At 45.4% G+C, this 26,969-nt stretch overlaps 1 protein-coding gene across 4 annotated transcripts in view; it reads right to left on the bottom strand.

The window, feature by feature from the left end:
* kazna (kazrin, periplakin interacting protein a) overlaps positions 1-26,969 on the bottom strand; it is a 102,567-nt gene that overhangs the window by 58,264 nt on the left and 17,334 nt on the right. For all 4 annotated transcript variants that reach the window (XM_053850590.1, XM_053850592.1, XM_053850595.1 and 1 more), the window contains one exon: positions 10,949-11,138. In XM_053850590.1, the coding sequence (XP_053706565.1) occupies positions 10,949-11,138 (190 nt within the window). The remainder of the gene's footprint in view (positions 1-10,948; positions 11,139-26,969) is intronic.

Genomic DNA, 26,969 nt, shown 5'->3' with positions numbered 1-26,969 from the left:
CAGGAGAATCAAAGCACTGTTCGGGCGACTATAGGAAGAGTTTAGCGAAAGATTCTGCCAACAGTGTGCTAAGCTAAAGCGCTCTCAACAAAGGCTCGCAGAAGAAAAGCTGTGGCTTCTCACTCTGTGACTCGGAACAAAGGGCTGGGAGAGGTCTGAAAAGAAGCACGTCTTGCGTGACCATTCATCAAACATCTGCCGATATTTGCACGCTGATAAAGATTGAATGGCTTTTTAACAGGCATGGTGACACATTGACCACTTTTGTGAGGACTTAACATCCGCACTTTAAGAGGCGTTCGGTCCGGGGTGGAGAGGTCATGGTGGCTGCTTGAGGGTGAAACGATTCGGCGACTTTCCTTGTACTGCATCGACTTTTTAAAGTCCAACTGCAATTCAGAAAATCAATGGAGCTGAATTAGCGATGCAGAGTGGCCAGCATCTGGAACCTTGGTTTAATAGCTTTATTACAGATTATCAATATCTTTATTGAAGGGGATGAACCCCGCCTGACTGCACGAGCGCTGGGGCTCTTCCACCCTCAGCCGTCAGCCTCACACTGGCACGACTGCCTACCCCGAGTGGCTCCCTCCAATTTGTCAACATTGGCACACCAATCTCAGATGTTGTCATCTTCACACACACACACCATAATTTCCCTCACGGCGCGGCTCGCTGTCAGCCGGTGCCAGTGGGCAACCTGGTACCTGATGGCCGAGCCCACCTGCCATCGCTGTGACATCCAATCTTGTCTAATCTGCCTCTCCGACTTCACAGGCACCAGCTGGCGGGGCAGTCTGCGTGCTGGTAGACGCACACTTTGGAGCGGAATGATCGCTCGCATTCAAATCGAGGTCTTCACACAGTCAGCAGTGGACTGCTCTGATGATCACATGCAGGGGGACAAGGACGTCAGAGCATCAGAGCCGCAACACATTTGCACAAACCAGACGATAGGAAGACGTTTTGCGGACCATTTCAATGCTCTTAAGTGCACAGCCATTTCACCACAGAAGCATGAATGTAGCAGTTTGGTGGCTGGGTGAATTACATCATCAGGATCGCAGGGAGTGTTTCGTAATCGGAGTAGAAAATGTTGTGGAAACGCTGCAGTCAAATTCTGTGTCCAAATCAAGCTGCTTGTTTTTTGAGACAGCGACCAATTTTGAGATGCACTTATGAGACAGTGGTAGTTAATCCTGGCGGTCGTAAATGCCAAAAGCTCCTTGAGACTCCAGTCCCTGAAGGTTGGCGGTGTTTTGGTTTATTAGGTTTGGATTCATGAAGAATGATGAGGCATCTTTGAATAGCACCACCTGGATCTCTGTGTTTTTGTTGTGCTTGTTCTTTTCATGGACCACTGTAAGTTTCCGGTTCCCTGCGAGGGAATTGAACCCAAGACCTTCTTGCTGCACAGTGGACATGAAGGAAATGTATTATATATATTTTTTGTGCCTGTTTGTTTTTGTGTCTGTGAGCTGGGAGCGTTTAAAATCATAGTTTCCCTTTACACTTCTGGAACCTGAAATATCAAAGTGAATGTGAAATGAAGTGGTGCCTTCAGGGTCACTTTCAACCATCGCTGTAGCGACTCGTGAATGAGCATCATGCTGCATTCAGGTGAGGGCGTGAGTGAAATCGTGTAGGAAGACACAGTAAAGATCACAATCTTCTTTGCTGTATATTAGTCATGACATTAACCACAAATGAAAGGGTAATATGGGTCCTGTTTAGGGCAGCAAACACGGACCTTTAAACACCGAAGGAAGCTCCCTGGCCGGTCCTGCTGTTTGACACACCAACGCAGCTTTACACGGCTGCTAATCCCAGGTCCCGCCGCATTTATCAACTTGTAAACGGCTGCAGTGGGACGTGCGCGAGGAGAAATCTGATCCTGGAGCAGCACGCGTTTGACAAGGCTCCAAGGCAAAGAAAGCATCTGTGGAGCTATGCGCTTGTTCAATTCAGCAATACCTGAGCCCAAAATACCCGGATCAGAGCGGGTTACACACACCTGCCACGCTGCAGTCGGCATCTAAAAACAGCGGAATTTAAAGAGGCAAATAATTGGAGGGAGTCGCTCCCACATGTTTTACAGTTGAGTACACAGGATTTACTTTTGTCGTGCTCCTCTCAAGGTTTGTGGGCCGTGACACTTCCTGATGTGTGAAATATGTTGAACAGTTCTGCACAAAGCTCAAGCAAAAACAAGAATGTGTGCATCTCAAGCTAGACAGCCGTCTTTTCTTCTTGTTTCCCTTCAGTTTAAAGCCAATTCCACCCCAAAACGTATGCTGCGGTTAGACTAATCCACCAAGAGTAGATGAGTACAGGACGTTAAGAACCTGTTCTGAAGCCTCAAGATGTCAAGAGAAGGTGTGGCTCACTCCATTGCAGTACTTTTCAAAACTACTCGTCGTCCATCACCTTCATAAACAGCCACACAACTGACCTCCATCCCCAGAACGTCCGCTCTGACATGGTCCTCCTATCCTTGCTACCCCCCCCCACTCAAAATTCTTTGGTGTTTTTGAACAGTGTCTCTAGTTTCACTATATATTTGGACTCATAAACTCTCATTGTTGCTACTCTTTTTTCAATTATTGTAAGAATGAATTCACAAAATGAAAAATATTTCCAGCGATTTGTCTCCTCCTGTTTTTAGCGGCGCATTCTAGCCTTAAAAAGAAAACAAGAAATTCGGTCAAAGAACTCAAAGTAGATTATATTGCTTGTTAAAATAAATGTTATGGGATTGGGCTGCACCTTTTGTGCCTTCTGTTACTGAGTTTGAACTAAGAGTGTTAATCGTACGCTGGATACATTTCATTTCCCGTAGTTGGTTTCAATCAATTTTAGGGAGATCAGTTCGAAATGGTGTCGCACTGAGCTTCACATGCAGCACCCACACCACCGGACATCACTTTATTAGCCTCAACAGAATCCCCGAATGATCGACGGAGACGGAAAATGTCGATTCATCTGGACGAACGCCTCCGTCCGCCACTGACTGCAGCTCATTGTGAATAATTGCGAGTTAGAAAGACCTCGCAGCAAAACCTCCTCCTGCCCCGTCTTTTCATTTTCCTCAAGTTCCCGTCACATCTCATCACTCAAAAATCACCAGAGGTATTGAACTTCGGGGAGTCACACTCCGCTGAACACAATTTTCTCATCTTGTAGCCGGGCCCAGTGTGGCCAGCAAAAGAGGAGGAAGATCGCTTCTGAGGCAGCAACAGATTCCATTATCGACTCCCTATATACAGTGAAGAGGACGCAAAGTTTTCATTCCAAAATTCATTGGAGGGTTGACTTTATCGAAATATTATATGCTCTCGCCATCCAAATGAAAGTCAGGTGACAAAAAGGGGAGCATTTTTCCACCCGCGGCCTTGCAACAGGAGATGAAGTCAAACTGACAGGAAGCTTTACAAACAAAACTTCTGTTGAAATGATAGCAAGAAAAACGCAATCTGTGTGGATGGAGGGCGGAAAACATGGAAAGGCCATTAATGAAGCTTTCCATCAGACTGATGAGAGTTGTAATTATTGTTCACAGCAGTCGATCTCCACAGTGCACTATCCATTACCGCGTCCTATCACCTTCATGGAGCTGCTTAATATTCAATGTCAAAAAAGCCCTCCTGAGACTGAATGACCTTTTGTGTTGCAGCAAAGCCGTCTCGCGTCTCTTTCTGCGGCTGACCAAGCTTTCTAGCTTCATGCCTTATGAATATGTGCAGTGTCATCCCTGTCTGCGACCCAGGCCATCTGCTGTGCGACGGCGAGAAGTTCGTGACCTTGGTGGACCTTCTTGTCACCTTGTGTCTCTTTGTTTACAACCCAAGTCTGCCTGCTGTCAGTCAGAGCACATGACACGAGCATGGTGTTTGCCCACTGGTTCCCATCTTCTACTCTTTCTACATGGTAGAACATTCTTCGTCCAACCCTGTCTCCTGTCTTCAGCCTCCCTAACTTTGTTTCCAAACTTCTGCCCCTACAATGACAAATGACAAAAAGAACACTGGAGCTTTAATACTTTTAAGTGTCATAGAGGTTGTTCTTATGCAGTTGGAGCACACAGAGAGCAAATTTGAGGAGGAATATTCAGACACTGTTGATGTTTAGCTGTACAGTGAGACAGAAAGTGACAAGTCATGATCGCCATGACAATCCACAAGCAGCACAGCCGATACATCACAAGCAGACCCGTTCTAAAATACAGACATAGGATACAGACAAAGCCTTCTGTCTGTGCTCTGAGTTCATTTCCATCGTATTTCTGGACGTTTCCACAAAGGTTACAGATATGGGCAAAACAGAGCAGTACCACCGGAAACCATAGGGGGCAGTGTTGCTGTTACTACCTGGTATGGACCTCAATTGAGACACAAAGAAGACATAACAATGCTGGAAATTCTCCATCCTCCAGTCACAATATATTTAATGGTCTCACCGACCACCGCATCCTACGACGCTGCCTCCATTTTCCTCTTTAGTGCAAGGGGTACATTATCAATACTTCTTCCACATTTGCCATGTTGGTTTTGAAGTTTGTTTGTAGTCATAAACTTTTGACTGAACAGCAATACCAACGTAAGGGACACATGCAAGCATGTGACCAGTGAAAAGGACAGGTAGATTTTCGTGCGTAAAGGGAGCATCAGGGGACTTTCTTGGGAAAGTAAAGAACTGCAGGGAGCTGCAAGAGAAAATACACTGCGACTAGCAATATGGCTGCTGTGGTGTTCAGGGTCCCAGCGTAAACGATAGTTCACTATGGCTACCACCAGTTGGGGTCATCATATACGAATGAGTTGAGTTACAGTAACCCTACATTCACAGAATGAGCGGAAAGAGTCAACAACAAACCCATTTTTCAATAGCAACGATTGTCGAGAAACTCAAGTGTCGCTCATCACTATTGCAGACCAAAGACAGCAAGGCACCTGACCTAGTGTGGTGCCAGCATGGGCACACACTGCAGGTAAGACATCAATAATGTGTGAGCCGCGCTGTGGGAGTGTGGATCAGACTGGACGTAGAAATGCCGAACAAACTCATGGAAACAAATGAGAAGGCCGGCGACGTGTGCGTGCGTGGCGACAGCACCATGTAGTCAACACCAGCTCTACGCAACACGCGACCTTCAAGCATCAGTCACATTGCACTCCTATTCATTAAAGAGTGAGGAATCTAACCTCCAGTGGGCGGTGGTTACTTCTGAACTCCACATTAATTAGGAGAGGAGCTGCAGTGTGGACCAGAAGCGGCGCTGAACAACATTCGCCAGAGGCGAGTGCAGAGTTACCAATTTCTCTTTATAGACTTTTGATGAGTTACCATCTGGTGGGGAACTGACTGACAAATAAACACCCACAAGATGAGATGAAAGACGAGTGCGAGAGAAGATACGACACGGATAATTGGTGGACTTACAGTACAACTGCTTCCAATATGCTCTCAGTTTTCAGTTTCTCTCGAGGATGTCGAAGGTTAAATCGACTTGTTTCATGAAGACAATGGAACAAAACACTCTGTTTAGCAGGCGATTTCACACTAGCATTCAGCAGTCTACAGCTATTTGGTTTTGTAGTTTCCCAAAGAAATGTTCCCTAACTGAACTAGCTCAACCACAATCCATCTTAGCGTTGTGGACCCTCTACTCAGGTTTTAAGATTTTGAATTTAAGCATGACAATGCTACACAGTGCTAGCTAGAACCAACAGAACTAGACTCGATATAGCTCACAAGGAGGTAACTTAAAAAGTGTTCCTCGCTATAGTAACACAATGATTTCACCAGGAGATGGCAGCATTATTACATACCCCCTCTTCAAGAGCGTTCAAACCAAACTCCATTCGGCAACACTTTTGCGCTACTCTCAGTTCAAGTCAAATGTTCAACTCTCCCTTTGTCAAAATGGCCGCCTTTTATTCTGGAGGCGAACTGGATACTATGGCGCTGAGCCCAACTCCATTTGCTCTCCGTTGATACGGTCCACAACTTTGAAGAAGATGCAGCGTTAGCTCATGAAAAAGTTCAAAAACGCAAGCGAGGTAATTTCACTTGGTTCTTGTGAGTTGGTTCCAGCTTCCCTCCCTCCGTGTCGCTGTGTCTTTCACTTGTCTCCGAGTGAGTGACAGCAGCTTTACACCTATCCCGGCTCATCACGTCAGTGAAAGGGCATCAGAGAGGGTGGAAAGGTAATGTTGCGCTGCTAAATGTCAGGTTAGCCGAACACTGACAGACCAGATTAAAAACAGCAGGAAATGTAATTCCCCAGAAAACCTGTCTTTTCTGGAAGGTCATCGCACACATCTGTGACTTCAACACAAGACAATGGTGGCATGTGATGAAGCTCCATGAAATGTTCTGAGCTTCTCGAATTTCGGCTGTATGGACCAACATACCAGGAGGAGCCACTGGAATGTGCACCAGATTTAGGCTCATGGTCGAGGGACGTCTCCGTCCCTTCACTCGCGGTGGCGTCACAAGCATGACACCATGGCATGCTTTGCATTCACTCAGGGGATTGGATATCAGGGGTCAACCTCAGTAAGGTTGGGGTTCCATCGCGCTTGGCGCTCTGGACTCAAGACCATCGCAAGGCAACTTGTTTGAGGAGGAAATCAGAGTGCCACACAAGCTGGGAAACAGAGAAACCCTAGCGTTTCAGTGACAGATTGACTGAAACAGGAAGTTAGACTTGTTACGACAGGTTCCTCTGCTCCTCGCCCTCAGGTTCGGAAACAGCCTCTTCATCCTCCTGGTCCTACGTCAAAGTCAGGACGCCTTTTCGTGAGGCAAACTAAGAGAAACCAAGCCTTATCTGAGCAGCCGCTCACTATGCTGAGCTTGTCCGCTCATGAATGATGAACGGCAAATCGTCTGAGTTTAATTATATAACGTCCCAATCTTCGCCCTAATCTGCTATCAGCAGATGAATATAGCAGTGCATTTTTAATTACGAGGATCAGACCTCAGTTCTCTGAGCTTCCTTTTAAATATGAATTTGGCTCCCGACACATAGGGGAGTCTTGATGATTTAGGGATCCTTCCCCGACCACCATGTAAACACGCTGACTCAACAAGTTTCTTAACTGACCCTTCCCCAAAATCCTGCATTTATGAATATAGAACATGATCATCCGCCCGTCAAAACATAGTTGCAGCAACAGGAGTTGGCACTGGTCGAGGTCAGGATGGGAAGTAGCAACAAGATATTTACATCTCCATCTCACCTCACAGTCAATGTTTCACCCCTCTTTTAAACACCAGATCTGGGAGAAAACTCTATCCCTTCCGTGCCAAGTTCAAATGTTTTCCTGTGAGCACTGCCATAGTATTCACTATACATAGATAGATCTCAGTCAGATTAGTCTTTTGTCCACACAAAACTGGCGTGGAAAACTCTATAAAGCCGAGTCTCAGAAGGGACAGATTTGAAAACCCTGGTTTGGGATCAAGGCGTCCCATCAATTTGCAGTCAGGTGACCTGAAATAGGAGCTTTAAAGGTGCTGTAAACGGGAGTTGACACATAGTTACAGTGTTTCACCCCCTTTACCAAGAAAGGAACGGCCCATAAATTCAGCAAGAATTCTGGTTCCCACGGACCAGTCTTGTGACCAGGAGGCACTTTTACTAAATTCGTACTCCCAATTAAGCATTGTTTCCTGCATAAAAGACAGAATCACTCAGTGTATCAGATTGCATCCTCCTCACAATGGGAAAGACCATAGGACGTCAGGGACAACATTGGCGAGAAGGCGTCAACCGTTGCGATAAATGGAAAAATGGAAGAAATACCAAGTGACCATCAGTCTCCCTCCCTCCGCCCAAGATCTCAGCATGTGGAGTGAATCAGATCATGAGAAAGGTGAGGGATGTCAAGGCAGCTGGCATCACAGTCACCACGATGACCATTGGTGACACACTACGTTGTAAGGGATTGAAATCCTGTCGTGCACACAAGGAACCCCTGCTCAAGAAGACACATGTACAGGCCCGTCTGAAGTTTACCACTGAGCACCTGGATGATTCAGAGGAGGCTTGGGAGAAAGTGCAGATGAGACTAAAATCATGCTCTTTGTCATCAACTTGACTGTTTGGAGGGAGAAAATAGCTGACTTGGATCCCAAGTACACTATCCCCAGGGTCAATGTATTGGGAAATCTTGGGTGAGAACCGCCTTCCCTCAGTCAGGATACTGAAAATAGGTCATGGATGGGTGTTTCAGCATGACAAAGACCCAAAACATACAGCTAACGCTACAAAGCAGTGGCCCAAGTAGAAGCACATTAAGGTCATGGAGTGGCCTGGTTAGTCTCCGAACCTTAATGCTACAGAGAATCAGAGCTGAAGCTTCAAGTTGCTAAGTGACAACCTTGAAATCTTCAGGATTTGGAGAGGCTCTGCAAAGAGGAGTGGGTCAAAATCCCTCCTGGGATCTGCGCAAACATGGTGACCAACTAAGAAACGTCCGACCTCTGTCCTTGCCAGCAAGGGTTTCTCCACCAAGTACTGAGTTATGTATTTCTAAGGGGTGAAATACTTATTTTTCCTTCATTATATCTTTATTACTTTCTAAAACACAAATAGATGTTTAGAATAAATATAAGATTGTTGAAGATGAACCTACCATGAAAAGTGTAGACCATTCCTTTCTTTGTCAGCGGGCAAACTCACAAAATCAGCAGGGGGTAAAATACTTATTTTCCCCATTGTACATTGTGCGGCTTTCCTAACCCCAACCTCCATCGATCTTTTGTGTGCCTTGCTGCCCACGATGTCAGGAACATGTGCTTCTATTGAAAGCGTAAAACATGTAATGCTGAAGGCTGCCTTTGGCGTCACTGTAGGAAGCAAAAGTCCACTTTTCCCAGGTCAATATAAAATGCCATGGTAGTGAGGAGGGGTTGATCTGGATCACTCGATCTGGAATTATGAAAGGATTCTTTAGAGGAGTATTTTCAGACTCTATGCATTCAGCCACATAAAACATGGTCTAGGCAATTGGGGAAAAGTTCCCAACAGATTCTACAAGACCTGAAAGGAAAATGGAACAAATGGAGGTATGGACATGCAACACACCATACAGCCAAGGTGGACTGAAGCTGCTCACCAGAGGTTTGCCCTCTCTGAGTACTTTTCTGGTTTAGCTTATCAGATCTGAGTTCAAAGGTCTCCCTGTCCAGCAACACTCTCTGAAAAAGTGTGTTGCCATGGTAACATGGTCCACGTCAAGGCATCATTGAGCAAGAAAAGAATGCATGAGGATGGAGGGGAAATTCAAAATGATCGATGTTGAAAAGTGGAGCGATAATATTGAGAAATGTTTACGCTTTAATATGCAGTGGATTAAATCTGACTGGAACTTTAAGCAGAACCGGTGCCTGAGAGGTGACTGCTGCAGTTAGCGAAGTGCCAGGTAGCACCCGCAACTCAGCCCCCTCAGGACTCCCACTGGACCAGCTGCGCAATGAACCTGCGACCCGCAGCACACGCCTCCCTTCCCAACACCGTCGCTGGTGATAAATTACCTAATCCTTCTGTCCTCTGCAGTTTCCATTGTGCACTGTGGGCTTGTAAAGAACAGTGAAGGAAGAGGGGAGGCAGAGAATAGACAGCAGCAGAGGTGGGTGTGAAGATGTGGTGGGGGGAAAAAAAGCCATTGACTCAATGACACGACGAAACCAAAGTGGAGGGCTAAACAAAAGCAGCATGATCCTCTCGGAACAGCATCTGCTCAAGGAGGAATATTCACATCATGATTCGCCTCCAAAAACATGTGTCTTCCTCTGAGCACAGCTACCAGCGACAATGACATCAGTGCTGAAATAGCCTCAGAGCAACCGTCGCTCGTACTAGCACGGGAAAACAGCAGGCGTGTGAGAGGGAGACCACGCTCAGTGACACACTGTTGGGGAAGATAACTGTAAACCCGAGTTGAAAACAATGACACGAGCAAACTGTTCCAGACCTCCATGTGTGGACAGCACAGAGTTCAGCTGAGGACTGGAGGGCAGAGGTCAAAGAGAAGGGAAACTAAACTGACTTTCCAGAGGAAATGAAATGTTATATAATCATGTCGACTTAAGTAAACAGCAACATTTGTTTTTGTAAAAGAAGCTTCAAAAGTGAGGTCTGACGTTTGACGCAAACTGACTAGGATAAAGCTTTAAACAACTACTTTTTTTTTAATGGTTTGAGGAGACGAAAACAAATATTGACAACGTAACATCTTTTAGCTGTTTCAATGAAAACAAAAGCAGCGTTAGCTCAAGTGGCTAAACTGCTGATGAGAATGTAATCTTTTATGTATTTTACAAATCATGACTCCAAACAATAGTTTTTGTGTGGGTGCAAAGCTCCTTGTGTATTAGCCTCCTGGTACATTAGAACTGTGGAGCATTTTCAGCAATCCATCTCAAAGGTCCTCCAGGAGGAAACACCAGCTGACTGCCATGGTGACAGAGTGGGAGCCCCAAGTATGTTTGCGCCAAAAGTTGAGAGTATTTGTAAAGCACGCCCAAATACACACATGTGCTCGACACTTGGCTGAGGGTGGAACTCGGGTAAAGGAGGCCAGTCATCTACAGGATGGCATTCTACAGACTGGGCTGCCATTCAAGAGCTCTCGGTAACAGTAACCCACGGCAACCTCCAGAACCAGCCCCCTTCTCCCGTGCTCCTGGAGAGACAGATCCATTGCCCAGTTGAGGGTGAACTGAATGAACTGGCAGATGGACAGAGAGCAGGAGAGAAAAGAGGCTGTAACTTTAGCCACTCTGCTCTGACTGGAGCGCCGCACCGACCCCCTCTTAAAGGTTCAGGAGGTTAATTATTCAGCGTGAGAGCAGATTTGTTGCAGCAGTGGACGCCTCGCTGCTGTGGAGCCGGTGGACAAGACCAGAAAAGAGTAGAGCCCCTGACACGCTCTCTTACCGTTGTGGTTGTGCTGGACGGTCTCCAGCATGCCGGCAGAAGAGTCGGCCGCCCCCAGCTCAGTCAGCCGGCGGCTGGTGGCGCTCAGCTCCGACCGCAGGTTGGTCACCTCCTGGCTGGCCGACTGGATGGCCCCATCTATGCGCTGAGCCAACAGCTTGTTGTCATCCATCATCTTCAGGATTTTTGCCTGAGGAACAGAGGGGAGACCACAAGGGTGGTCATTCTGACAAGTTGGCCATGTCCACAGAAAAGCTGTCCCTCATTCAGTCCCTTCTTCAGAAGTTTAATTCCTCCACGCAGAGTGTCCTTTCCCTCCCGGAGAGGAATCCGGCTCAGGGAAAATGTGTTTGGAATACAGCGCGTGTGTCAGTGTTCACGCATGCTTGTGTGTCTCGGAGAGTCCCGCGTGCGTGTGAGTGTGTGTATCTGTGTGTGTGAGAGAGCCAGCACTGCCTCCATGCAGCTGACTGTTGAAAGGACACAGAGCATGGAGAGATGACAGGCACCTTTTTAAATGGACTATACCAAGAGGCGAGGCAGTCACGGGGGTGCGACACACCACACGCGCTCATACAGCTGCTCCCCCGAGATACGACAACAAGGCTGGGGGATTTGGTCTTCAGCAGACTCTTAGCTCAAGCAAGTCTCTAGAAAGTCAGTTGAACAAAAGTCATTGCTCCGCTTCCTTCCGCCGTCCTGCGTGTGTGAACTCCCGGCTCCCCCGCCATGTGCTCACGGTCACAAGGAAGGAAACCATTAGTCTGACAAAGAGGCACTCGCCAAGAGAAACAATTACAGTTATGCAGACTCAATGTTGATCGCTGCATCAGAGGGAAGTTTTGCAAGTCAAGTCAAGCGTCGACTCCTCGGGGCAATGGAGGGATTAGATGACGAATAAATTAGCAGGCAGCGGAGCGCAGCCCGGAAAACAGAAGCAGCGCTGCTCCTCATACTGTCAGAGACTAAATGGTTGTTATTCTGCTTTAAATCCAGAGTCCAAACGTCCTAGCTTGAGCGTGGCAGCCCTCTTCCAGAGTGTTCTCATGCTTCCCAGGGTGCTGCACGCTCAGCTTGAGGCCAGGCAGAACCTGCTCTAGGCACTGGAGGCTCAGCTTTCGGTGCTGCAATCTCTGCATGGGGCATCACATGCTCAGCTGAGGGCGCTGCACCCCAGTGGGGGGAAGTCCTCCTCACTTCAATCCCTGCTCAAGGCATTGCCTTCTCTCCATCCAAATCCAAATTCCAAACCTACAGCCAACTTCCAGAACCGTGGCATGGTAGCCAAGCTCCAGAGTTCCAGAGCAAACTGCAGGATACACATAAGGCAACACTTGCTTTGACTGGATATCAACCCAGTACTGACCAGTTAGTTTGAATATGCTTCACCCACGTACTTCCTGTTGAGACGCCATCTTTCAAGATGCCTTTGAGCACATGGGAAACTGACTATACAATACGACAAAAAGACCATACTTGAGACAAAGTTAAGACGGGATCCATGTGTGTGAATGAGAGGGACACAAGTGGACATGTGACGTTACAGGATGCAGAGACAAAGAAGGTGGGGGATTTGAAGTACTTAGGCTCAACTGTCCAGGGTGATGGAGAGTGTGAGAAGGAGGAGAAGAAGCGGGTGCAGGCAGGATGGAATCATTGGAGAAAAGTGTCAGGTGTGATGTGTGACAAAACGGTGTCAGCAAAGATGAAAGGGGAAGTGTCCAAAACGGTGGTGAAGCCAGCAATGTTGTATGGTTTGGAAACTGTGGAGCAGAGGAGAAGACAGGAGGCAGAGCTGGAGGTAGCAGAGATGAAGATGCTGAGCTTCTCTCTGGGAGTGAGCAGGATGGATAGGATCAGGAAGCAGTAGATCAGAGGGACAGCACATGTGGTTAGGAGACAAAGTCAGAGAGGCTTGATGGAGATGGTTTGGACATGTACAGAGGAGAGAGAGCCAGTACATTGGTAGGAAGATGTTGAGGTTGGAACTGCCAGGCAGAAGGTGGAGAGGAAGGTCAAAGAGGAGATTTATGGAGGTGGTGAAGGAGGAAATGAGGTTTGTAGGTTTGAGAGAAGAGGAAGCAGAGGACAGGGTGAGATGGAGGAAGATGATCCGCTGTGGCGAACTCTTTAGGGAGAAGCGGAAAGAAGAAGAAGAATACTTGAGACCCAGGTGGCAACATCTCTCTTGAGACCAGAGGATACTTTGAGGGCCCGCAACCGACTTGAGACCAGGACCAAGACCAAACTACCATTTTGTTCCAATGAAAGCATTTCAGCTTCTTATTTATATTGGAAAAATGACTTTTTTCATTCAGAAATAAATGTATGAGTGTTTGACTCTTGCTTTGGTCTTCACCAAAATGGTAATAGTATCTCTGATGTGTAATTTTGAAAGGGGTTGTGATTTCTTACGCGACACATTCTCCATTCTACATGTTCCGGCCAATGCGGTGTCAAAACCCTGCAATTCAAAATGTATCAGTATGTTCCGCTGCCATTTCAGGGTTTGAACAGAGCTAGATCTTTTCCTTTCAATGGGCCATATGAACATCATTTAGATAGAAGAGACATAAATAAAAGTAAATGACTGGCTTATAGGGTGGAAAACAGAGATGAATCCAGAGTCACGATTCACCCCCCTCTGCATGTCCTGCAGTGTCCAGCAGGAACACTCCGCTGACCTCAAGCCTTTAGTCCAGACATGAGTCTGCCCCACTCTGCAGACGAACATCATGTTATTTATAGGTAACCCGCTGCCACATATGATACATTAGTCACCAGGGAACGCAGGCGAGACACACACTCACACACACAGACGCACTCAAAGGCTAATAATCCCACAGCCATTTGATGTTTATTCATGATATTCATAGCTTGTCAGGCGACATAAAAGTTCTTCACACTGATCTGGGTTATTCAGATGCAGAGGTGTTTAGTGCACTCGTGGATTTACTTGTTAGCATCTATTTATAGCCTCCGCCTTAACACTGCTTTTAAATAAATGTACACGTTTTTTATTAGCCAAAAAAAAAAGTGGCCCGGTTTGTGATGTCATCAGCTCAAACTTATTTTTTTCCGACTTGCCACTTCAACCCTCAATGATATGAGGGAATAATTCATACCAAGAATTTGGTGCGGTTGTAAAGTCAAAACAAAATAACTTCAAAGCTCTTCGTGCTATTTTAAGACGGTCAAGAGTGAAGGGGCAGCCGCTGTTGTAATCTGTCGCCATGGAAACACGTTTTGTGTTGCTAATTGCTGAGGAAGAATGTTCGTTGGGTTGGAGATCTAAGACAATGACTCCAAAATCTGCCTTTGCAAGTCAAAATCAGGTTTGAAAAAGCCAAAGTTAGGGCTTTAAAAACGTATTAATTCAGCAGACAGAGCGGCGCAGACATGAAGTTGGATGAGGAAAGTAGCTCACATATTTACATGGAGACATTTGTGCCACCTTTCAGTTGACAAAGCTCATGATTCTGACAGCAGTGCGGCTCAAAACAAACTTTATATTTCTGTTTATCAGGAGCACATTTCACAAGCTTGACTCCTTTTGTCTACTTTGTCCTGTGCCAGCATGCGGCGTGGATTTATCGTACTTCCAGTTCAGTTCATTTTCAAGATATCGCAGGAAATTAAAACCATAACAACGTCTATCAGCAGCTATTAAATTTGTCACGCTACAGCAACCCCCGTCTTCCGCTACTGTCCAAGAAGCTGATTCTCCACCTCTCAGCAGGTGGCGCCGACTGCAGCTCCCGTTTATCCCACTCGCTGCAGGAGACACGTGGAAGTGTGACGGGGGAAGAGTACAAACATTTTTTCAGAAGCGCTTGTCGATGCAGCTGCCAAAAATAAAACCTCCACCTGTACATTCTCTTTCAGAAATAGTGCGATGCCGCAGTGCAACACACTTAAACACAATGCAATGAAATACTGAAGTGTCTATTGTCCGGTCTTTTCTTCCTCTATTGCCCCTTTTGTCTTTTTATTCTGGGGCAAATAGCCGGTCTATTGCCTCATTGCACAGGCGTCTGAGGGGGAGGAGCCTATCACACCAACAACCACTCACACCTATGGACAAGTTATAGTCAGCTCTGCATGTTCATGGACTTTGGGAGGAAACCGGAGTGACCGCAGTTAGTACAGTGAAGAGACTAAAAACTTCACATGCACTGAAGCAATTCCAAAAAGTGTTCTGTGTCTTCCAAGTTTGTGGAGCGTGAACAGATCGGATCATGTCACACGAGGCGCCGAACGTGTTTGCTGGTCAGTGAATCAACTGGAGACAAAATGGCCGTGGATGAGTGATCAGTGGACGCGTCCAGGCGCTGAGGCTAAATTAGCATATGAACAGAGACGTTAGGGAGTGGAATCAGTGTCGTGCGACCATTCATCATTGTGTCGAGGCGGCGTATCCGTCCACAGGCGAGCGCCTGTTCACGGCCAAGTCGCCGGATTCAAGCAAAACTCGTGCAGCTGCGGGTTCTCATAAAGACGCTGGCAAGCCTCGGTGAATTCATTTTACACATTCGGGGAGGGTTTTTGTTGCTAAGCAATAACATTTAAGACTTAAACACTGGGGCTGAATATGTTGCCTGGCAACTAGGAAAACAGATTCCAGCAGTGGTGGTGGAAACAAGACCAAACTGTTGATAAACTATAAACAACTTGGATCTTTTTTGAGTACGTCACATTTGACTCAAGCACAAATCATACAGTCAGCAGCGCAGGGTTTGAGACGTAACTGAGATAAATACTGAAGCTTACATTAACAGACCTACAAGACTTCTCTTCGCGTTCTTCAAGCAGTTTTATTTCACCAGTCTTTTTACATTTTGCTGTCATTCCTCCTGAGGTTGCAAAATGGCCGTCTAGAGACTGAACCCACCATGGCGACAGCAGAACTCCACTCAATTGTTCGACTCTTGGTATCTGGCTGTGCAAACCATGACACTGCTTTTTCTGCACGAACATCCCATAAATCTCAGTCTACTCTACTGTACTGAACACTATGACTCATGCATAGCTCCACATCATCAACAAGCAGCAGCCTGGACATGTTTACTAGGCCAGATCTGGGGTAAAAACGCATGCTACAGTGTTGTTTGAGAGCAGAAACTGGAGGGAAAATCCAATAAATAACAATAGAAATCACAGCCTGCATCCTGCTTTAATAATGAAAGTAAAACACTTTGTGTTGATACTGTATTAAAGCCAAGGATGTAGCAAGAGGGCAGAGGTGGCCAAGATAGATAGATAGATAGATTCCACTTTATTATTTAGTATTTTTTAGTATTTGCCCTTCAAAAATAAATACTTGAAAAAAATATTTTTCTTTAAAAAATGCTTTTATATCAAACTGTAGTAGCCATAATTTCAAGAATACTCGCCACTACCAAAAAATGTTTTATATTGAGCTTTATTACTTAAAATATATATATTAAATCAAGGAATATATAGATGATCAGATAAAATCTTTTCAGCATATAATTTCATGACCTGACTAATTTTATGTTACTGAAGGAGTCAAACTGGAGTTATAGTTATTACATTTAATATACTTTTTCTTCTGTCCTTCACACTAGTCTGAGTAAATGACGTGTCTCATTTGGTGTCAATTGTTTATCATACTTGAAGCTTGAGTTCTTAGAAAGGGGCAGCAAACCGTTGGAGGCAGAAGCCTCAAGAGAACCAGATCAACAATGTCTCTCCTCCATATGAGACAAACTGACTGCCCTTCTACCTCTGCTTCTACTGTCCTAAAAAGCCTTCCAGTCCCCGTCCCACCCTGCCTGCACTCTCTTCTTCACCCCTCCATCAGATCATTCCACGAATACTAGAACAGTTCCTCTCCATCCTCACCCTTCCTCCTGCCCAACATTGGCGAAAAGCTCTCTCCATTGATTCAGACCTGCAATGCAGATCTCTCCGGCTGCACCAAAACCACCTGCTTATTATTGATCTGCTGAGGTTTTTCATTTCATTCCAAGCTGCCTTGGCTGTAACATCACTTCCAGTTCCAGCCACTCATCTGTTTGTGTAGCAAGGATTGTCCCTGCTGTCGGAGGAGCAGCGTTTCTCCCAGACATCTGCTCATGACTTGTCAGACATGACTTGCAAATGACTGACTTGTTCACTTCTCACTGCAAAGTCTTCAATCATGAGGCAGTTTTTTGGGGATCCAAACGGTGGTGTTTAGTTTGAGAAAAGAAGGCGACCAAGACGCTGGACTGAAACTAGGTTAGACCTACGAGTCGGGCCGTAAATGTAAAGGAGTCAAGAGACGTTGAAACTTCATTTACGTCTTTGAAGAACTGGCAATGGCACCGACACACTGAAGTCACCGTCCCATTTCTCCTCATGTCTGTCCTACATTCCTCACGCCTGGGCTTTCACACATCACAAGACCCCATCTACTCGGTGGTGAAGCTGAAGGCTAATCCCAGGCACAAACAGATTTGCAAGCTCTGATGGGAATAAAGATACATCCAGCTTTGAAGTGCCAGGAAGTGAGGTATCACCCCGCTGAAAGTATCAGAGCGGATAAATGGTATTTAAATGGGCGATGGAGAGCGTGGGGCGACTGGGGTGCAAGGTTATCGCATCTCTACAGTGCAGCTGACGGGGAGGAAACGTCTCCAGTCGCTCTATCCGCGTACATGAAGAGTGACTCTCTGATCATGCACACGACGCCGCGGCTGCCATTAAAATCCAGGTGTGTTTCACTCTGAAGAGTGCGTCTCCTTCCTCGAGGGTGACCGAGAGCGGGGGAGAATAATTGTATGTTTGAGGTCTGAGGGCAGCTCCTGTCTCTTCTGCTCAGTATTCAGCGGCCGTCGTTGCTGTGACAAGGATTGAGAGGAGCTCTGTTTAGGTGCTATAGGGGGCTCACCGCTGTGAAGCAGCCTTTCACAACCGCTCGCTTTCAAAGACACTAAACGTATATGACAAGCTCCTTTGCTCCCCAAAACCAGAGAGAGGAGAAATGAAGCGCAAATATTTTCCTGTTGCTGTGAAGAAGTTTACTCTGGCTCCTTTATGTTGCCTTTATTTGGAAGTGTTTTACTCCCAAATGGCCATGGAGTTTGATACACAAACAAATGGCAAAGGCGACTGGCAGACAGTGAGGTGTGAACAGGGTGATACCTGGCATGCACGGGCAACTTTGGGTAGCAAAGTGATACCTATAACTACTGTCCTGTGTACTGACCAGTGCTTCAGCAGCTTCTCAGTAGGAAAGCATCCTAGTACAATTCACCTCACAATTAGATAAAGGAAAACGCAACACAATAAACTGTTTTAAATGCAGCCATTAACACAGGAGAGGAACCTGAACTGTCTTTGTACTGAATAGATTTCTTGTCTACATGAAACGGATGGCCTTCTTCTAACAGGAAAAGAGGTCTATGATCTCCCGTCACGTGCATGTTTACTCGCCTAAGACACTTCGAAGGGGGAAATCAATCCCCAGTTTGTTATGGGTGTCACACTGCAGCGGAACAACAATCGATAAGTCAGAGAGGAGAGGCGCTACAGGAGAGCTAACCTTGGTTCACTGCTGCCACTCCACGCCGCTGCACGAGAAGTGTCGCTGGCCACTTGCTGAAGAATGTATGTGTTTATGTATCTTTTGATGGTCTTTGTCAACACGTCACAGACAACACCCCATATTCGGCATGTCAAACTGAAGGCCACATCTGAAAAAATGATAAATGGATGTAATACAGATTTGTCGTTGGTTAATATTGTCACTGCATGATGTGGTCCGCTGGAAATTCCGGTGCTGGAACAGGACGTTTACTGGTAAGTCCATGCATACATGGACTTACCAGTAAACGTACATCGGGCAAAGGTTAGAAATGTTTTTAATGTTTTTTAACTGATATTCCATTTTTTTCAATTCAACAACATAACCGGACTCAGGCACCGCTCACTCCTGCTGTTAAATCTATGTGAAAAAAATGAAAGAAGAAATGTTTCCCATACAATAATGATAATGTATCGGAAGCAATACATCACGCAGGCCAAAGGTATTGGAGGAGCTGAAATGTTGAAATGTTTATTCTCTAAGGCTAGATAAAAAAAAACTAAACTATAATATCAGATAAAAACATAGTCTTTAAATCTAGACTATTTTAAGTTAAAAAAAAGTACATTAATAAGTAAAAAAACTTCATCACTGTTGCGCGATATAACCATGTACACATACACTTACCACTAAACAGTTGGTAAAACACGCACCAGCACCGGAATTTCAAGCGGAGCATATCAGGCATATCATCTCTCTCACCGCTCCAGTCCCATAATGCACTGCAACAGTCTGAAAATGTTTACATTATTCATCCTCATTGGTTGGAACCATGCTTTGTTTAAGATTAGACCGGACACTTCCTCCTAAAATAAGTTATTCTTCTTCATTATTATTATTATTTGTAGTATAATTATAGTTCGGATTTATTTTATTATACTTTTTTACACTTGATACTATATTTTATTGTATTTTTTGTCAGGCAGAACAGCGCCCTCTTGAGGAAGGTCTTGGTGGAGCTCATCCTCATCTTGAATCACAATTGTAAACTCCTTCCTCTCTCTATCTCCAGTTGCGTATTAAATAGCAAGTGACAGCACCAACAGCAGTTATTGATAGTTTAATTCCGGAACAAAACAAAATGAGCAGTGAAGATGCGGCCAGAATATGACTGAGCTCTTCCTCATGAACCATATGTGCATGAAACAACAAGAATCAAACCGAAATGACAGTGTTGCTGTGACTCGAAATGTTTTCTGAGGCAGATTCTCTCATGAATGAAAGCATCCTGTTCGAAGCGCTCGCTCACTTCCATTATCAAAGCAGAGGGGGGGGAATGAGCGGTGCAAATGCTCCTGACACACGACAGGAGAAGAGCTTTTTCATCACTCCTGCTGTTTTGCATGTGAAATTTTTCAGAGAAATATGCAGATCACCATGAGCGGAGCCATTATGTTCCGTATTAAATTAGCTAAGAGCACTCGCAGACAGCGGGGGTCCTGATCATCAGAACCGTGGGGTGCGAACACATATGGGTCGGCACCAGAGGAAGGTGACGCGGTTTGTTCACTGCTGTTGTCATCGTGTTGTTCTGAAGCATTAGCAGAATCACGGCAGAAAGCTACAGGTCAGCTGGTGTGGAAAACACTGGGCCTGGACTGAGGAGGAAGAGCTCCAGTAGTGAATCTGAATCCTTCTGAATGAGATAAAATACATCCAAGTTTCTGGGTTATTTGGAATGGTTGCAAGAGAGGAGACGGTGCGTGAGAATATCTGTTATTGAATGGGAATTTAGGGCAACAGGGTGTTTTTTTTCCTGATAAAAAACAAGCAAGTTTATCTCTAAACAGGTAGCTGTCGGCCATAACCTGGCTGGCTTCAACCAGTAGCTCCTGACTATGAATAATAATACGATGTTACAGTGTTTTGGGAGCAAAATCAGAGAGTCTGAAGCAGAAACATTAGTGAGATGAGAAACATTTTTGAGGTGAAAAAACATTCTTAAAAATAGTTCACTCACTCCACATTCGAGGGATAACATTTCTTGGAACGTATTATTTTCAAAAATATTAGTGGTGGGACTTCAATGGGTTAATTACAATTAATTACAACATTATTACGCTCAATTTAATTTAATTATACAAATATGTTCAAGACATTAAAAGAGCTTTAGTTTAAATTGGTGATATAAAAACTTGAATATAGCCACCATCGTGATTTATTGTCAAACTGATGCAAAGTAAACAATATTTTGTTGTTTAAATGTCATTTGTTTCACTAATATAGCAAATTCATTCAAACTGAAAAATGTAGCGTCTTGTGGCAAATATTCTTATACCATGAAACTGCGATTAATTTAGATTAATTAATCGCAAATTCTATAATTAACTAGATTAATTTTTTAATCGAATCCCACCCCTAAAAATTTTTTTTTTTCCATAAGTATATTGAAGTTACAGTGTTTTTGCAGTAGTTTATCGATGCATGTCATTATTTTTATTTATTTTATTGCACTGAAAGTTTTTTTTTATTTTATTTTTTCCAAACTCCACACATTTAGATATTTTTCAATATTTATTTATTTTTCGCCAGCTATTTTTATTGCACTGATTCTTTTTTCCACACATGTATATATTTTTCAATACTTAGTTGTTTAGCCAACCCTGCTGCAGAAAAGCCCTCCCACTTCCCATACAGCACTGCAACAGCTGAAAACAATGATGAAACACTCCAATTCAAATGCGTGTTTCGATTTCAGCCACAGACCTCCGCTTTCATCAGACAAGTGAAGAATCAAACCTTCCTCTCGGATGTTGACACCCTGGGAATTGGAATGTTTGCGTTGTGTTCTGACAAACTTCTGAGGTGGAGCTCAGGGCTGTGCTCCACCGCTCGTATCATGCTTTGACCTTTGCAAATAGAGCTGCAGCTCAGCAGAAAGAAAGAATCCAGACACAAAGGCAGTGACCTTTGCTAATGTAGTGGCAGCCGAGGCAGACAGTGAGGATATCAGCCCTCTGCGTCGGCGCTAATAAGAACAGACATCAATCATGCGCCGGCCCAACTTCTCCGCCTGCTGTTTGTGTCTTTGTTAATCGCACCAGCGGCTTCGGTTATAGACGCCGCTAATTCGCCGCAGACAAGGGTCATTTCCATCTCCAGCTATTAATTAACATACAGAACACGACAGATTAATCTTTCGCGATTAATTGGAAGACTTCACTTTTGTTTCCTGGACACTTCAGCAGCTCCAGCAAATGGTCCTCACATCGAGTTTGGGACCGAAGCATAAGTCAGGCACTAACATCCTCAAGCAAAGCACTGAAACAAACAGATGCATCTGTGAAAACAGGCCGATGTTACATGACCGATATACCAGTGCTTTGTATTGGCTCAAATTCTTCTCCAACCTCCTTTCTCTTAAGGTGGTAAAGTGACTACACTACATACATCGCTGTTGTAGAGCTGTTTTGAAAGGACAAAAAACATCTACTTCCCACCAGGCTAACTAGATTTGAAAACACGAAGATATACCAGAGGTGTGAAGGAATTACATCACCCCCTTTTTTGTCGCTATGGTGACGGTCTGATGCACAGAGGAGATAAGGGAGGAGCCTCTGTGAACAATGATGTTTGCTGATGATGCAGTGGTTTGTAGCAAGAGAAAGAGGAGAAGATTGAGAGGAGCATGAGGAGAGTCAAAGATACAGCATGAGTACAAGGGATCAGAGCAAGGTTGGGCCCTTAAGGGGCCACATTACACAAGTGGGAGGGGCCGTCAAGGAAGAAAAAGAATGTGAAGTTTAACTTCAATGTCTCTACTTCAGTGCATTTTATATAAACATTCTCAATAATAAGCATCAATATGAAGATATATTTTGAAGCGGGGAATATATAGGTGAAATGATCTGATAATAAGGCAATGTATTTTTTTTTAATAATTGTACTTGTAAGAGGGGACACATAAAAATAATGAGTTTAGAATGTGAAAAGGAATGAATAATGAAAAGCATCTTTTATAGTTGCTCAAGAGGCCTGTGGCCTGGGCCACAGTCTGCCCACCTCTGATCCAGAGTGATGGGGTGGCGAAGAAAAGAGTGAAGGCAGGGTTGACATGACTGAGACGTTGGAGGAGGTTTACAGGACAGTGTGTGACCAACTGTGATGTATAGTTTAAAGACTCAGGAGTCAGTCAGAGATGAAGATACTGAGGGGAGTGACTGGAAAGGATTACTTGGACAAGGAGATAAAGTTAGAGGGGTCAGTATTGGACAGAATTTTTAGAAACTCCCCATTTCCCAGCTTCACTCTGCCAGTCAAATACAGTCTGGTGTTTGCACCACTGCATCCCCGCCACCTCGCAGAATCCCCCTGAAATCACACCACCACTTAACACATGCCAAACACAAACGCGAGCAGAGGTCGACAAACGCTTGGCGATGAAGATAAACCCGCGAGTGAAAAACAATTCATGAAAACAAGCGTGCAGATAAGCTAATAGGTTTCCGCGCCGCCGTGTCCCGGCGTATCTCCCCATATGAAAACGGCAGATGCCAGATACTGCAGAGCAGCTTCAGGATATCAGCCCGACTCTGCCGGAGCCTGGAGCTGAGGTCTGAGGCTGCTGCTGCTGCACTGACTGATAACAGCCAACTGCAGCAGCATTCTGCGTGACAACACCATCACACAGACACCGCAACACTCCTGCCAGAGAGCCCCATGCTTCGTCACCCTCATCCTAAAGTGCTAGTGTGACAGCAGGGACGCACATTTTGTCTTCCAAAATACTTTCACACACCTAAACAGGCTTATGGGATTACATCCTCCCCTGGAGGGGGCGCACATGCTCCAAAATAAACACAGATTTGTGGGCAGATTAGTGGAGCACATGACACTTATCATGCAAATGTGTGAACGATAGCTAAAAGCCTCTTTAAAAAAAAAACACCTCTCCCACAAAGTAGCGGCGGAAGCGCTCAACAAACCTGGCCGTGCTAATGTGGAGCCAGCTGGCCGCTTGTTATCGATAATGCAAAGTGTGTTTCATTAGCAGCTGCGCCGTGGCGCACTGCGTTTTGTTGTTCTGCATTTCTCATTACAGATAGCGGCGGTGCTGGTGAGGCAGGCGCGGTGGGTCCCTGGGGAAGAGGACGCCATTCTCGCGGAAGGGGAGTCATTTGTTCTAATTTAATACGTATCTATTGGAGAAGGCCCAGTTGTCTGAAGCAGCTAAATTGAAAGACATCCAAGCATGGCCCACAACGGGTCATCGGAAAACACGGGCTCGGCGTCGACATAGAGGAGGGGCCGCCGACGGCTTCGACAAACTTTGAGGAGTGAACCAACACGGTTGAGGCAAGACTCACGTGAGCTCACTGACTTTGGTTATCTTTCCGTCACTCATCACTGTTGCAGTGATGGGCTGATCCCAGCTACACAGGGAGCAAGACAGAGGACACCTACGCATTCACAAACTTGCACGGCTATACTTGTTGGGACCTCTCATTACCATAACCCTTTCCCCAGCCTCTCCCCGAGGCTTTTATCTAGGAGGCGTCTGGGCATCTGCAAAACATAAAAAATGGACGCCCGATTCTCGACCGTAGCTTGGCCGCCAGATGCCGCCATATACCAGCGTAATCTGGCGGCCAAGCTACGGTCGATAATCGGGTGTCCATTTTTTAACCATTTCTAACCATCCAAGAAATATAGCTAACCTTAACCACGTCTCTGAACCAATTTTAATCCCAGCTATAGTGACCTAGATAGTTTGAGGTTTTAATCCTCAAACTGAGGCTCAACTTTGTGGGGACCAAGAAAAATGTTCCCATAAGTATAGCTAAACCAAATACAAAATACAAATAAATATTTACTAGTATGGCACCATCACATTTCTTCCATGTCTTGTTCTTGTCTTATATTTTTGTCACTAAATTGAATACTTTTTTTGCAATGATCATAGAATATATCTGTTATAACCCTGTCATACATAATGTTATTACCATGAATCAGAAGCTAAAAACTCCAGATGACTTGTGTTGACTGGTTTTATTTAGTGAATGCTAAATGCTTGTCAGTGCTGAGGAGGTAAAAACGCCTTATCAGAGTTGCCCTTTGAGAAGTTATCTCAAAGTGGCGACAATAAATTCCTGAGTAATGCTGACTCAGCTGAAAACTGAGCTGAAGACCTGACAACGGAGGAGAGAGTGCGGCCAGGGTGGACATCAGTGCATGCGAAAGGGTAGCTCAGAGGAGTGAGCCCAGCTGGGATGCACAGCTGAGACTCAGGAGGCAGAGACAAGAGAGTCAGATGCTGAGTGAGGGAGAGGAAAAGATAAGAACAAGCTTCATGTGGAGAAGTTTGGAGGCCTAGTGAAGGAGGAGGTTTGGAGATGTGGAGAACAGCGAGAGGAAATGAAGGAGAGATAGCAGCCACGGAGGTTCATGCGTGAGCTGAACATGAAGAGGAGAGGCAGTGTCAGATAGGAGTGGAATTTATCTCCACGCCTCCCTGGTCAGGAGGTCACAGTTTGGGAAGACAGCGGAGACACACATCAATATTCATCTGAGCCCAGTGAAACGGCAGGCATGGAAGACTTGCACACTTTATTAGTAGTGCGTATTGATATTCAAGATATTGACTCTCTCATGAAAACAGTTTTTAATAGGTCGATAAGCTTGTCTTTCTCTCGATTGAGCAGAAGAAATAAACCTTTCTTCCATTCATGAAATCAAGCCTCAACCTGGAGCCATCCAGGAAGCAGAAGTGATGGCAAAACCCATCACATTCTGAACCACCTTCATTCAGAATCCAACCTTCAGACGTCTCATTGTGAACAGACGTCATTCTTCACAATATACCACTTCATTTTCACTCTGCCATCAGTCCTGTATTCCTGACTTCACTGTTCCCAACTTGAACAGACTCTGGTCTAGAGCCTGACAAGTCTTCACTAGCCACCTCGACACGTGAATATGAGTCAGTAAAGTTCAACTCTACATCATCTCAAACTTTATCCCCCAGTTTATAACAGTTTCGGTGAGAGAAACCAGTCTGCTGCCCTCAGCTGGCGACACGAAAGAGGTCAAACAGACTGCCAAAGATCAACCACTCCTCACTTCCTGGATGTCAAAGTCACCTCGACTGACCACCGACCGGCACTGGCTACCGCCTCTCTCTCTCTCTCCCCTCTTCTCTCTTCTCCGTTGAGTGATAGCCGAGCTAATACAGTAACAGCTGGGGTGGGCGCATGGAAGAGGAGGGGTCAGTGGCAGAAGCTCAGTGGCCTTCTCTTCGCAGCTTGACTGCAGGATGCTCAGCAGATGGGCCAATGGGGGGAACGGAAAAATCCACACAAGCAGATCGGCGCTGCTTTATTTCCCACCAAGAAAAGTCAAAGCAAAATGAGCTGAAATGTGTTATGTCACGTGAACATGGAGAAGGTTTTAAAGTCGAACTGAAAGAGGCATTCCTGAGCCAGAGTAATCCCTTCACCGCTACCTTTTCACAGAAATGGATGAGTAGGGGCATGAGGCCAGCTGCCACATGGAGATGAACTACTCGTGGTTTGAATTTAAAAATAGACTGCCATCTGGTGTATGTTCAAATGTTTGCAGCACGATGGTTTGTACTTCATCCCCTCATGAAGGAGGTCAAAGGTTCAAGTCCTCCTTCAGGCAACTCTTGGAGTAAACCTGGGTTGCTGCTGAAGTTTCTCTGGTTCACCTTGAAAAGTTGACAGTGAATGGCCTGCCTGTCCTTGTCCTTGCCTTGAGTTGCTGGGAATTATTAGAACTTTAGCACACAGTGTGAGGTTCAGCTTTCCATGGATCGTTCTGCTCTCTAAATTTCCAGATAAATGAAAGCTTCTCGCTCAGTCACCAGCCTCATCCTGGTTTCATCTCAGCAGGTGACTTGTAAACAAGCAATTCAAAACTCCAGGAAAAGGCTTAAACAAGCTTCGCTGGCGACACAAAACAACGCTAGAAGCAGGTCCAGAGGATGCCAAGGCCAATAGGCTGGAGACGTCCCTGGAAATTAAAGAGTTAGGAACCAGAAAACGAAATGAAAAAGGAGTCCAGAACCAGCTTAGCTGCTTCACACTATCCAGACTCTGCATGGGACTCATTTCTGTCGGAGACAGTCGCTCATTTGTGGACGCTGCCACAGGTGCGGGGGGGAGAAATTGACAGCACGGCCGGAATAAAAGTCTCAGTTAGCGTCCCACTTCCTGAAGGCTGAACTGCGTCCAGAGAAAGAAATGAAACAAAAACATCCAAAGTGCTGGAAGCTTCTTTCACCGCGCACACAAAGCCCACTGATAAACACCTGCTTCGTGACATTTTACTTGCGCGCAGACTGAAATGAAAAGACAAACGTTCAACCACATCCTGGCTGTGACCTTAATTAACTTCCCTGCCGCTGTCGGAGGAGCGGACGGACGACTTGAAGAGGAGCAAGATAAAGAGTGTATATTCCTCGTCCTTCAT

The sequence above is a fragment of the Synchiropus splendidus genome, chromosome 18 (assembly GCF_027744825.2).
Source record: "Synchiropus splendidus isolate RoL2022-P1 chromosome 18, RoL_Sspl_1.0, whole genome shotgun sequence".
In the NCBI taxonomy this organism is placed as follows: domain Eukaryota; kingdom Metazoa; phylum Chordata; class Actinopteri; order Syngnathiformes; family Callionymidae; genus Synchiropus; species Synchiropus splendidus.
Note: the sequence above shows the minus strand (reverse complement) of the source record. Positions and strands in the feature narration are given on the sequence as shown.